The sequence below is a fragment of the Anguilla anguilla genome, chromosome 8 (genome assembly GCF_013347855.1).
Source record: "Anguilla anguilla isolate fAngAng1 chromosome 8, fAngAng1.pri, whole genome shotgun sequence".
Taxonomy (NCBI): Eukaryota; Metazoa; Chordata; class Actinopteri; order Anguilliformes; family Anguillidae; genus Anguilla; species Anguilla anguilla.
Genome location: NC_049208.1, coordinates 14569264 through 14583013, shown reverse-complemented (window position 1 = coordinate 14583013; position 13750 = coordinate 14569264). Strand labels below are relative to the sequence as shown.

The 13750-nt window shown below is 44.8% G+C and overlaps 1 protein-coding gene across 4 annotated transcripts in view; it reads right to left on the bottom strand.

Annotated features, from left to right (window-relative positions):
• Positions 1-57: 57 nt before the first annotated feature.
• The window catches only part of LOC118234684 (oxysterol-binding protein-related protein 1-like), a 32233-nt gene continuing 18540 nt past the window's right edge, over positions 58-13750 (bottom strand). For 2 of the 4 annotated variants that reach the window (XM_035431398.1, XM_035431399.1), the window contains exons 15-28: positions 13153-13318; positions 11055-11229; positions 8151-8226; positions 7217-7351; positions 6885-6982; positions 6195-6377; positions 5629-5736; positions 5274-5363; positions 4994-5120; positions 4454-4570; positions 3803-3926; positions 3374-3464; positions 2646-2666; positions 58-2073 (exon numbers count right to left, since the gene is read on the bottom strand). In XM_035431398.1, the coding sequence (XP_035287289.1) occupies positions 1971-2073; positions 2646-2666; positions 3374-3464; positions 3803-3926; positions 4454-4570; positions 4994-5120; positions 5274-5363; positions 5629-5736; positions 6195-6377; positions 6885-6982; positions 7217-7351; positions 8151-8226; positions 11055-11229; positions 13153-13318 (1614 nt within the window). In that variant the 3' untranslated portion in view covers positions 58-1970. The remainder of the gene's footprint in view (positions 2074-2645; positions 2667-3373; positions 3465-3802; positions 3927-4453; positions 4571-4993; positions 5121-5273; positions 5364-5628; positions 5737-6194; positions 6378-6884; positions 6983-7216; positions 7352-8150; positions 8227-11054; positions 11230-13152; positions 13319-13750) is intronic. The other 2 variants (XM_035431400.1, XM_035431401.1) reach the window with 1 other exon arrangement.

Here is a 13750-nt window from a genome sequence, read left to right as displayed (position 1 = left end):
ACCATTTTATCTTTTTCCAAGTCTATATTAGTAAACAGGGACACAAAGTACAAGCACTGACAATATAATGTTAAGCTTTTATTTAGCAGCAATAGAAATTCTGCATTAAGATACTCAATATACACAGGTCAACAATGGATAAAACCGTAATGCCAGGAGCACACTAGTCTATCTACCTCCAGTGCAGTAGTTCTTTAAACAGCTGCCCCAGACGAGGACGCGTTTGGGAATTGCGGTGTCCTTACACACTGGACATGAGGAATGCTTTTAGAATGCTAGTAACAGTCCGGGGTGTTCACACATCCCCTCCTTACGTAATGATTTGATTTTTGTACGCTTACCTGTGAGTGGAAGCGGTACTCACAGGTCTTTTAAATTTCCTGTACCATGTGATTTCAACCGCTTGAGAGCAAGTGCTGAATGGGGGAAATAGATTAGCTAACACCTGATTTGTTTAAACCAACTGGAGGACTTTGGTGTGGAAAGCATTTTGTGGAAAGCAAGATTTGGTCTGGGTATGATTTACTGAGAATCGATCTGTTGAGAAACAGCGGTTCTGACTAATATATACCAAGTCTTGTTTAGCCATCGTGCCTATGTGAGATGAAGTCCTTAGATGGATGTGACGGAACAGCTGTGCACAAGTGCAGGACTTCATTTCCCATTACCACCTCTGAAAAGAGGAGGACCGTGTGGCTTACTGAACTGACCCTGAGTGTTGCACTCAGTTGCCCATCGCTACTGAAACCACTTTCCCTTGTGCAGTGAAATTGCTGCTCTGCCCAACCCGCTTTGCTCCACTGGCTGATCATCTGTCTGCACTGCTCTCTGAGAAGAATTACACATTCACAGCACTATTGAAAAGAACAAACTGCCTTACAACAGACGCGTTACAAGTATAAGAGCAGGTGTAGAAGCAGGGATGTGCAACGTTTCTGGCCTAGCATTTTACTACGTCTCTAAGGCATGATTAACAGTCAATGTGTGCAAGATCGGCACCCACTGATGGTACATACAGCAATAAGTTACATCCACCCAGTATCAGTGGGTAAGTATAAGATAAGTAGTGTGCCTTGTCATAATGCAGACTTTCAGACTAATAACTGGAGACAATTCTGCATCACAGAGGACACAGAATCTGTGAAACTCTGCTCACAGAAAACAGTCTACACACATCTGTTAAGGAATAAAGGTGTTGTGTAATTCCTGAAGTTGTTTTCGACTGCACTGTGACAGCAGAACTGCATTACATGTCTTATAGTAGTTTACTAACAAACTAACATGGTCTATTCTTTACACAAAACAGCTGTACATTAATCTTAAATAGTTTTGTCAGAGTTCCATACACATGGCTTCTTCATTCCTGAAGCGAGACTTGAGGAAGAAAGACAATGTCACATTCAACTCTCAAACCTTAACTTCCTGTTAAGTGGGTTTAAACTGTTCAGTCGTACAGAGGAGCGAAGAATCAAATGTATCCGAGTGCTACAGCTTAGAACAATGCCCCTTTGGCATGGTGTAGCTCACTTAATGGTTGTTTTTAAGAGTACCCTCCCTGTTGAGTTCTATGTTGTAATGATCTGAATTTAACTGATGTTGTAACCAGAAGGTTGTAGATTCAAATCCTGAGAGGGACCCTGTTGTTACATATAAATATATGCTGTGGTATATAAACAGTCAGCAGTATAAACATATTATGTGTGCTTGTATGCACGATAGCTGAATAAGGGTGCTATTACTAATAGAGCTATGCCCTAGATAGAGCTGTCTGCTAGGGTAATTAAGTAATATCCTGAACACGTATATGAAAATGAACAACACAGCTAACTGTATCCTGGGCTCTTGCCCCATTTAGACAGCCCAAACGTATGCTACAGATCAGAGCTACACCATGGTTTTAAAAAAAGAGGAGAGTTTAAAATCTGGGTTTTGGTTGATGCCCACCAAGTGCGGACGTCTCCCCTTGTGCATTAATAGATGTCCGGCAGGTTGGAGTAGTTTCGATCCCAGTATCCCCCGGTGTAAAGCCAGTCCTGGGAGCCATTGTGAGGGTTGGGCCCCTGGTTAAACCATCTAAAAGGAAATGCCACAGAGTTACACAGCATTCCCTCACACTCTGAAGGAATACTATACAACTAAAACTGGAAGCTTCAGCAAATTTCCAACTTATTTAATCACAAAGCTCTGGTTCATTCAGGTATTAATCATTTTTTAAAAACTGTAAAATCAGCCAATGAAACACCCAAGATGATATTGTGCAATAAAATGTATAGTGCTAGCTGAACTGTTCAAATTTGCTGCTATATCAATTTAACAGTTTAAGTGAGAGTAGATGAAAGAGATGCATTAGTTATGACATAAAATTAAAATCTGTATTGTTGAACTTGAAAGACATGGCATTTCACAAACATTTTTTTTCATCTTAAATTTAACTGAATATTCCGAAATGCTTTTTGCTGATCCGATTCTTGAAAGGATCTACACAATTCATTTTTCTGTTACCAATTTGAATTTAAAGGGCTCAAGTGCCAATGCATCTATTGCAGTACTGGAGTGAGTCAGAGGGGGGAGCACATAGCACAGCATAGTGTTCAAATGTGAAACACCAAACCAAACCAGACCAGAGGGCAGCAAGCAACTCAAACCTGCAGCAGGGAGCAGGATTTCTTCTCATTAAAACAGAGCAACAAACACACAATGGAGAGAAAACAAAAAACAGGAAAAGGGGGGTTACTGATTAAAAAAAACATAGCGCAGCACTGGGAATAATTAAACTAATTTGTGGCATTAATATTATAGTGTGGAATACAGCATGTCCATGTGGATAATACACACACTGTAGCAGGGAAGAAGCATGCAATAACCTTTATTTGACCTTCTAAAACAAAGATTTAATTATTAAATGTGTATAAGACTTTAAATTAATTTAGGATCAAATGGCATTGTACAGTTCTGTCTTAAAAACTCATTGTGCAATGAGCCTCATACTATATGGCTGTGTTCGGTAGGACACAAAAAGTATAATTTGGTTGTAAGCACAATGATTTTCACTGAACGTGCTGCAGTCACTCCTGTTCGCTGTCTAAGTGCATACCTTCTATTTTTGCTTGGACTGCACTCAAAAAAAGTACACAGTACAAACAGCAAAGTAATTTGATCCACAAAATTTGATAAGAAAGCTCTCCTCTGCTTATGTATCACGTTGAGATGAGCATTCTCTTGCCCAAATTCCATCTAACCACAGAATAGTCTGCCTTCAGCCTGAATGAATGATTTAAGATAGTGTAACGTCCAAACCCAAAATAAGGAAAGGGTAGCTGTGTTTGTGTGGGTCTCTCATGGGTCAGGACCGACTTTTGGGAGCTGTACTCACCTGGTCTTCCAGTCCTCGTCGGATTTGGAGCGGTTCTTCCGCGAAGCTCTCTGCTTCTCCTCCAGTCTCTTCTTCTCCTCACTCGCTAGATCTAGTCACAGACAGACAAACGGCACTGCACAAGGCTGTCTGAGGCTTATTTATTCAATTCAAGTTAGTATGACTCCTCCCATGAAGCACAGTGAGCTGCAGTGTCGTATGGAATGTTATGTACAAACTATTTATTATACATATTTATTATGAGTATTCATACCTATACAAGATTACTGTACAAGGAAAAGAAGCACGATCCCCAGGTTTATACACACACTGTACAGATGTACTGGAAAATATTATAAGAATCAAATTCCAAATTAAAATACTACTAACAGACGTATTTGAATGCGATCGCATTTATAATTCATAGCCGTTTTGATGTAGACGCAGTACCTATGTCGCCGTTCTCCATTGCGCGGATGTCTGGCCTTAGCCTGCAGTCTGTTTTGGGTACGACTCCTTCCATCTCCTCGTCCAGTTCATTCAGCTGCATGGCGAATGTGGAGAAGGCGTACATCTACGAATCAGTGGACAGATGGATGGCAGATTAGCCAATGGGAAATTATAAATGACCATGAGTACCACACAAGCAGCCATACAAAAATAGGAACAAAATAATATTTGATCAGACCAATCAGCCCATCTAGACTTGTACTCAATAAAGTTGAAAGTTAAAGTTGTAATTCGCCCTATATCTTGCAGTGTGGGAGTCAATTCCTATTTACTGAACTGCTTGGACTAAAAAGATTAATCCCAACCCTACTGTCAGGAGAATGGACATTTGCATCAACAATTGACTGGAAGGGCCTGCTGGATGACTCATCCTGTTGAAGCACTGTTATAGTGAATGGATGGCCCCTATGGTCTGGTATGGAACCCAGACCATGTCAGTGCCAACTGCGGCTGGCAGGCCCACATGGTGATGCCCAGTTGGCTCTAGCATCGCCCAGTGGCGGGAGGGCTTCAGTTGGGCGTGATGACAGAGTCTCATCCCTCACTAGTGACCAGCGCTGGTTGGCGGGTTGCCCAATCTTTCCTGCTGACCTCTGCGTAGTTCTCTGGGCGGGGCGCTATCCTCCACAGGAGTTCGCTGCCCGGGATGACCTGGACCGTCTCTGCCTCTGGAGGGGGCATGTCCTCTGCTTCCTCGTCTGGGGCGGCCTGGAACACAGTTACCACGGCTAACATCAAACATGTATATCTATGCATTAAAAAAATAATACTCAATGAGGTTATAATAATCAATTAAGTTACACACTAAACTATTTCCATTGTTGTCCACCAAGGAGGCATGCCAAATTTGTACAGAAACAACTGAAACGGTTCAGATCAAGCACTTTGCTGAAGCATCCAACAACATGTTCACAGTCCAGGATCTGAACTCAGTACCTTCTGGCTCACTAGCTCAAATCTAAAACCAGCCACAAAGCAAAGGAGACTTTTGGTCATCCTTTCTCTGGTCCTTTCAAATCCTGGCAGTTACATGTAGACAAGTCCTTATTATACAGCACGGTTCAATCAGGTGAGGCGGGCGACCCAATGCCCTGCTGTAGGTGGTTGTGTGGGGCGCATCGCCGTACGTACTGGTTTGCTGCTCTTCTTCTCCTCCGAGTTCTTCCTGTCCGTCTTCTTGTGGGCATCGAAGCTGGCCGGGTCCACGGTGTACAGACACTCAGTCCACTTCCCATAGAGCGCACAGAGCTTCTTTTTACTGTACCCCAAACGGAAACAGGAGGGTGAGACTATGCAGAGGCCTAGCGGACTTTTCAAAGGTCTCTATCTAATCAGAGGTTGTGAGCCTTACAGTTATCAGGAATTTATGAAAGGCCAGTGACCACACACGATTCCCTTCTGGCCATATTACCTTTTATCGAGTATGTAGCCTTCCACTTTGTGCAGTTCCTTCCCAAAAAGGCCACATGGTTTGAAAGTCAGGCTACATCTTTCTCCAGTTCTATTAAAAAAAAAATAATAATTCAGTAGTTACCATTTTAACAACATAATATATTGTTCCTTTGCCAGTTTCAGTTTGATGTGCCATCCCACCGCGACCTCTTTTCAACTGCCACCAGTCAAGGCTGATCAATCTTCTACATTGGATGAAGAGGCTCTTGAGATTCCTACACTTGTTTACCAGAGTGACACTTTAAGCAAAGACACTACAGATGTTTGGTTCATTACACAGTCCTACAGACAAACGGCGAAGGAGCTGTACGTACTTGTGGTTGATTACTTCCACGTTTCCGTATTGCTCAATCCACAGCTGACCCACAATGATGTTGTGAACGCAGCAGGTGGGGTTTGTCCATGTGTAGGCTTCATTGTGCCTGTGCGACACAAAACATTGACCGCTAAGCTCCAAACCTTTGATAAGACCACTGAAATCAAATCACACAACCTCAACCGCTTGAGTCTGTGAGACAGGCTTTGGGCACCAGGAGGCCTTATTCAAAGGACACATCTGATCTACCCAATGTCTTCCACTACACATGAAAGAGACTTTCAGTATTGTCCTTGATCACCTGAGAATGCTCACTAGACATGAACAGAACAAAAGGAGGTTTATTTATCTCTGTCTACTTTGCATTTTCTGTTTCATTAAAAATGAGGGATATGCAAGCATATTTTATTCTATTTTTAAATGGAAATATACTATCATAAATGTGCTATCTGCACCTGGCCGATGTTTGTGAAATTGCTGTATTTGCATCACACAACATAAATAATAAATCAAGTTTTCCCATGAGAGTCAGCTGACTCAGTGTGTGTTGGGAGGCGGACCCACTTGGGCAGTTCCAGGGTGATGATTCCTTTGGGCTCTGCCTCCACGCTTTTCCCCCAGAACTTGAGCTTGGGGTAGATGGACCCGTGGAACATAAAGTCCTTGTTCAGGCCCTCTGCGTGGAAGGCGCTGACTGGCGGGTGGTGGCTGACCTGCTCCGACATCAGCCTGAAACCCAGGTCCTCCCTGCAAGGGGCGGGAGGCAGTATCACCATGGCAACCTCCAGAAACGTGCACGTGGGAAAAAAATCGTCCTCTCCTGCCTTGTTGATAACATGACAATGACAGACTAGGTGTAGCATACCATTAACCCATGGCTGAAATGATTAATCTACACTCAAACATTTATTGAGATAGTTTAAGTAGCTCTATAATGTTCCATTCAGCTGGTGAGGGGGGAGCATTTTAACAAGAAATGGATGCTGTGCATCATCTGTTGGTTGCAACACATTAGGGGTGGTTGAGGTAAGTTCCCCTGCCCCCCCCCCCCCCTTCACTGAAAAGGGCACTAAGATCACTAGATACATGGTGAAATGTAATTCCAATCTATTACTTATTATTAATAATCATAAAATGAGATGTGTGGGCATTGACCCACTCAAAGTCCGTGCTGTGCATTACAGAGCCTTTAATAACATGCCAGCATGCTAACAAGCACACTTGACAGTTTCAAGGAGGACGATCCACCCGTACCTGACCAGCTCGTACGTCTCTCCCAGCAGCGGGTTGAAGGGCTTCCCGGTGCGTTCCCACTGCGAGGCCACAGCTGAGACGGCGAAGGCCGCCACACACTGCGGACATGACCCAAACAGCACACCACCGTTAGCCATTAGCGTCCCCACGACCCAAACAGCACACCACCGTTAGCCATTAGCTTCCCCACAACCCAAACAGCACACCACTGGTAGCCATCAGCGTCCCCACACCCCAAAAAGCACACCACTGTTAGCCATTAGCATCCCCAAAACCAACATGGTGCAAGTGTACAAAGCACTAAAGGAGCTAGAGAGGGGCAGAACAGGTACCTTCATCCTCTCCACAGAATCTGAGGAGCTGTTGGCCTGGTGGATCAGGTATGTGTGCTCCATGTACTCAGTCAGCCGCTGCAGGAAGCTCAGCGGCTCGTTGAATACCACCGGCATGGCAATCTTGGAGAGCTCCTGAAGGAGAGAGAGAGAGAGAATGAGGGAGAGAGAATGTGAATTTTACAATGAGACAGCCAGAGACAGGAAAACAGTTGTACATACACACACAAGGAACACCACACACACTACAAAATCACAAGCTACAGATAAATATGAAACACCTGATAATGTATCTAAAACATTATGCGAGCTTAGTGTAATCAAACAGCAGTGAGATACTATGTCTGGTCTCCACTCAGGCCATACTGTAAACAGACGCGGCTGGAACACTTTGTAAAAGGCCATATATTCAACATGTTCAGGGACATCTGGCCGGTGCATTTGACAGATGTCCCCGCCTGTCAGTCCTAAGTCATGTGTATGTTCACTGCAAAATTACACCCGTAATAAATGGTTACTTCTAGTATAACTAGCACAACTCACACACGCTCAAATATGAGGGAGGTCTCATTAAAGCAGTGTTTTGTACAGCCAAGACAGTCAATCTGTTAGGATGCATCTGCAAGTATGCAAAGCCTTTGAGTCATTAGCTTTCAAAACATGCTTATTGCCTGTAATTAACACAAATGAAAGATGAATCAGGGACCAATATTTATAGTGAGTGGGAGAGTGACCCAGATGGAGATTTACAGTGCAGTTACAGGGGGGTGTTGGACCCAGATTGGGATGGCAGGTATGCAATCTGCCAAGTTACGGCTTGGCACGACGTACCCCATACCTATACACAGAGATTTACAGCGCAGTTAGAGCAGTGAGGCCCAGGTGGTGATTTACAGCACAGACAGGGCAGTCTAATACAGATGAAGAATCTCACCATGCCAATGCACTTCTTCAGAATGCTCCAGATACTGAAGTCATTCCGGGAAAACATGGGGGCCGGTAATCTTGTCCTGATATACGGACAGACGGATAAACAGACAGACAGACAGACAGGCACAAAACACAGTGAAAGGACACAGGTTACCAAAGCAGGCTTTCACTAGGCCTAATGTGTGAAAGCACAGGGATACCAGTTAACTAATTACATATATACACAGAATTTTCCTCATCTACATTTATATACAAGTAAGTATCATAATTATTATACATCACAATACATTACAGACAGCGTGTGTTCTTATCCAGAGTGACTTAATCAACTTGCTCATTTATTATTTACTATGCACTAGCACTGAAATTACTTGCAAACATATTGTAAAAAACAAGAGGTTTCTACAGGTCAAATGTGACATGCAGCACCATGTGTGGATTGTAGCTGCCCCACCCCCATTCTGAATGGGACAGAGCAAAGCGACCATGTCCTCTGGCTGGTCTGCACCCATCTGCAGATGAGGTGGCAGTGTGGACACTGCGGGCTCTGTTTGGCCCGTGCCGAGCGATTGTGTCGCCATGGCCGCACTAATGCTCTGTCCACACACCAGCAGCGGGGGATGGGACGGCCGGTCCCCAAGCAGAGCAGCACATAGCCACGCTGACCCAATCAATCAATCCGAGCTCATTGGCTGTGGACACGTGTGCACGGCTGTATTATCCTCACAGTGCGCTGGACACTGAAGCAATGGGGGAAATGGAAAACAAACTCACCCAGGTACAGACGTAATGCTGGAGCAAATGACTAAATCTCCTACATGTGGACCGTTCCTAATATGTACACAGCAGACCACACACAGCACTGCCTGTGACCAATAACTGGCTATGATGTATACATTAAACTCTCATCATATAGATAATATAATGTAATAATTTTACTTTCCGGTTGACATTTAATGTACTTTATCCTTCTTTAATATAAATGTGAGCCATTTAATCATATTTGTTCTTTATTATGAAAATTGGCATACCATATGAGACAAATCAAGTTTATTTTTACACAGTGCCATGTGAAAACAGAGAGTCACACACAGCATAGGCCGTATGCCATCAGGATCCACTCATTAAATGTTAACTACCGAATGAACTAATTCATTCATGCAGAACATGTAATGTTTACACAGACAGCGGGGCACCAGAAGCACATTGTGGGTGTCCTTACGGACACGATAAACCCAGCCTGGCCTGCGGGGTCTGGCCGGGTTGGCTAGGCCTGAAGGCTAACACCCAGTGCTAGCAGTGTTCACTCCAGATATGATCAGGTACTGTAATCCTAGTCTGCTGCAGGCCCAGCAGGCTGAACAGCAAAGCTGCCTGACCTGCCTCCCAGTATGTCTCTGATGAAGGAGTAAATCCCTCTGGATAACCAAATTCAATGGCAACATGGCTTAGCAGCTAAGGACATGGACTTGAAAATCTAATGCCTGAATGCAAAATGAGAAAAGCACACAAAATATTCTGGAAAGGCCAGAAAAATAGTTTCTGCTTACGGAAATAAAATTCAGTCTATCAGAATAAAATAGGAACTGCTTTTTCACATGGTCAGCACATTTCTGCTTTCTGTGAATCATTTTTACAGAACGCCATTTCTAATTTTATCCTCACTTCTGTGCCTTTTAAAATATTGATATGCTTCTAACTGATATGCTCATAACATAATTTACTAACCAAGTGATGTGCAGGAATGTAACATGGGGAGGAATGTCCCCTGCTTAGCCTTTAAAAACTGTGAGCCAAAGTATTCCATATGCAGAGTAATGGCTTATCGGGGTCATTGGTGTTTCCCTGCATAAGCACACACATTAGTCCAGGTTCTCTCAGACCCCAGGAAAGTCCAAAACTGAGGCCCAGGTACAGATGATGGCAGATAATAACCACCGTTGGACATCGGGCATAACCATCCATGCACACACTCGGATTGTATATACGCATGCATGCAAGCACGTTCTTATGAATTGCCTAGACACCAGCTGTTAATTCAACTCAATAGATTACATACGAGTCCAATTGAGATTTGATTAAATGTTGAACATTTTGTTGTGTACTTGTGCACGCATGCACACACACAAATTAAAAACATAAGAATAAGTGACCAGTATGCAGCAGTCCCCGTCTAACATTCACATAATCTATCAGGTTTTGTTCTCCCGCTCAGCGGGGATGAAACCTTAGTAAGCGCGCGTGTTTACCGCCGGTGGAATGTGACCCTTCCATCCGTCATCACGGGACGACGGACTCCAGGCCGCCGTGTTCGCCCGCCTCGCTCCTCATCCTCATCAATCTTTTACTCTGCCTGCATGGCTGCACCTCAATCCCTCGCCCTCTGCGTCCCAACCCAAGACACGACACTGCCCTCAATTATTCACAAGCCACCAAAGGAAGGAAAATAAGTTGCCCAAAATAAAAGGGACTTGGCAGGGAAAAAGCTATCAATACAAACATAACCGAAGGAGAGGCTCTGGACTGGAATCAGATGCTCTTTCCTTGGGAGGGGATGTAAAGAACACATTTATAAAAAACTGCGGCTGAGATCCAGCACTGGGAGATATGATATCACAACACAGCTGTACTTTTACTGATATAACAATGCTGCCCTTGCCCAAGCCCAGCTGATAGCAGCTGCCCAGTTCAACACCACTGCCTTAGGAGCACTCCATACAAACACGTTATCATGTAAACACCAGTAAATGTGAAATAGGAAGTCGTTGCAAACGCACAGAGCCGTACAGACCGCAGACTATGGAAGGCTGACGCTCAGTGGCTCCTGCACGTTTCCCAGCCTGCATCAGGAGAGCAGAGCAGAGGAGAGCCGGCGGGTTTCCCGCCGCCGCGGCGCGCGGAGCCTCACCTGTGCTTCTTCGTCCCGTTGCACTGGGACTTCTCGTTGCCGTGGTTACCCTCCCGGGACATGGCGGTCTGGCCGCTGGGGCTGCCGCCGCCGCCGCCGTGCCGGACGCTCTCTTCCTCCAACGAGGTGCCGGTGACGGACAGGAAGCCGCTCAGAGAGTGCTCCGAGTCCGAGTCTGGAGGGGAAGAGCCAGCGGAGAGCCTGCCGTCAGCGCTGCCCCACGGCAACCGACACCCCCGCCCCCGCCCCCGCCCCCTCCCCTCCCCGCCCCTCCCTGGAGGCAGAAACCCCATCTGGGGATATTGTTCCACTGGAAGGCAGTGCCTCTGTCTGCTGTCAGATTCCTCCGGCAGACCTCGCTTTGCTTCCCTACCCTACCTCCTTCCTCTTGCCACGGAAACTCAATCATTGCCTGCGATAGCAGAACGTATAGCTGGTACAGAAACGCGGGAATCATACCTCACGGTGAACTGACGCCCAGTTTTAATTCTGAGGCATAGATATGAGTTACTCTGATGTTTGAATAAGATTTTGAGAGCTATATTACTCTCAAACTTCTAAACAAGCAGTAGGTGAAGTGTTACTTTGGAATAGCAATGCGTTTGTGCTTTTTGTACAGGTGATTTATCTGAAGATCAATACAAAGGACCTGATTATATCACCTGCATCTATGAAGCCAGTGGAGGCTTTGACCTGGTATTATATTACAGCATTTTACAAAGGCATGGGTAGTGCAGGAAGGATGCCTTACAAGCAAAATCAGCAGTGCTGTCCAAAGGGACTTCATCAGGAACTGTTGACCAGCTCAAACCGTGCATTTCAATAGGATTCACCCAAACAAAAAATTTTAGACAGTTTAATTTTCATTCATGTCCATAGCCTCTGATAAAGATCAACCTTGTCAATTAAACAATGGCAAAGTTCTGCTCTGCAGCATGTTGGTAAAAGTCCCTGTCATTACCTATCAAATCTCGCACTGACCTTTACTTTTGAAACGCATCAGAACATCACTCCTACAATATTTTCAGAACTGTGAGGTCTGCACACCTACCTGCAAGTCTCAAAGCCAACTGTGTGCCGTTGATCATGGAATGATCATTTTATCAGCTGTGCCAATCAGAACAAGGCCAGAAATGGGAGGAGTCTTGTTTTTTTAATGTATGCGAGTCTGCAGAAACAACAAATTGAAACGCCAACAACTTGGCTGATTCGACAAAAATATCACCCATGATCCTTTAGCACTGCAGGCATTTCCATCTCTCAGACCTGATGCCATCCCCCGCCGGCACAGACACGCCCCTCACATGCTCCATACAGGAAAGTGGCACTCTCTCAGACAGGAAGGTCACTGCGGTTATAATCAGGAGGCTTGTGCCGACAGGGCCACTAAAACACGATTTACATCCCAGTTCAAGGGTCAGACCGCACATCAACACCAGCGCTCTCCGCCTTCCTGAAACCGCGTCAGAATGATGTATGCGCCCCTCCAGTCAGGAGCACAAGCACTCAAGGCTGTTCGTAGGGCAGCTCTGTTCCGATGAAAAACAGTAAACGTCCTGACGCTCTTTTTCTCCCAGCATGCAAAGCCTGATAAGAGCCTATACCGAATGGCCTTAAAACATTCTGCACTGGGCCACAGTAGCTTCCCTTGAATGATTAAGGTCACATTTTGCTTGGTTGATACACTGGTATGGTCCTGAGGATAGTTTACAAAAAATACTGCATTAAATCTAAGACATACAAGCATCATAAAATGTAGCATGTGATAATGCGAAGCAATGGCTGCATAAGAATTGGTATTAAAACTGGAACTACAGCCAGCACTAAGGGCAGCTGTTAAGGTCTCGAGATCCTGAGTGTAAGATGCATGCACTTCACCAGACAGGACTTAGCATGAGACCTACAATAATAACCTATGTAAAGGTGTACATCTTCTGCCAGTAGGGCTTAAGTTACAAATATATGTATAACCAAAAACACCCCATCTGTGAGTGAGGGGTTCATTCATACTCCATGCATAAGCCCCGGTATCCACATAACGGGCATCGCCTCTGGGGATGGGTGGCAGACGGAGCTGTCCCGGGACAGACGCACTCACCAGAGTAAGCGTCGAAAAACTCGTACTCAGGGAAGGCGCTCTGCGGCAAGGACCTTTTCCTGGAGAAGGACCGCTTCAGGTCGTGGTGCTCAGTGGCAAGTGTCTGCAGGGCCTCCGACAGGATCTTGTTTTTTTCCACTTCCTGTTCCAATTTCAGATTCCACACCTGCAAGGGGGCATTTATTTATTGCAAAAAAAAAAAAAAAACATTACCAATTAACACTGACAAATCATACAGTGACAGCAAGATCTATTCCCTGACATTTTCTGAGCAATAAAATGTTTTCGCATAACTTCGGTATTGAAAGAACTGCACATCAGCAAGCAGAGCGTAATGGTAATTAAATTTGATACCAGTCACAATGTGCAACCTTACTCCTTTAAGGTCAATGCATGCGAGTACAGGCTGTATTCATTCATTATACATCTTCGAGCAGGGCATCCAAATCCTCAGTTCATCCATTTTAATTGAGTGTGGTACCGTAACATTTGCGAGCTACATTCCAAAAATTCCTGCGTAAATCTCCAGAGTACGACTACTTAATTATCTAGGAAGACAATCGGAAACCTTGCACAAGCAAAACCTACAGCATATGCT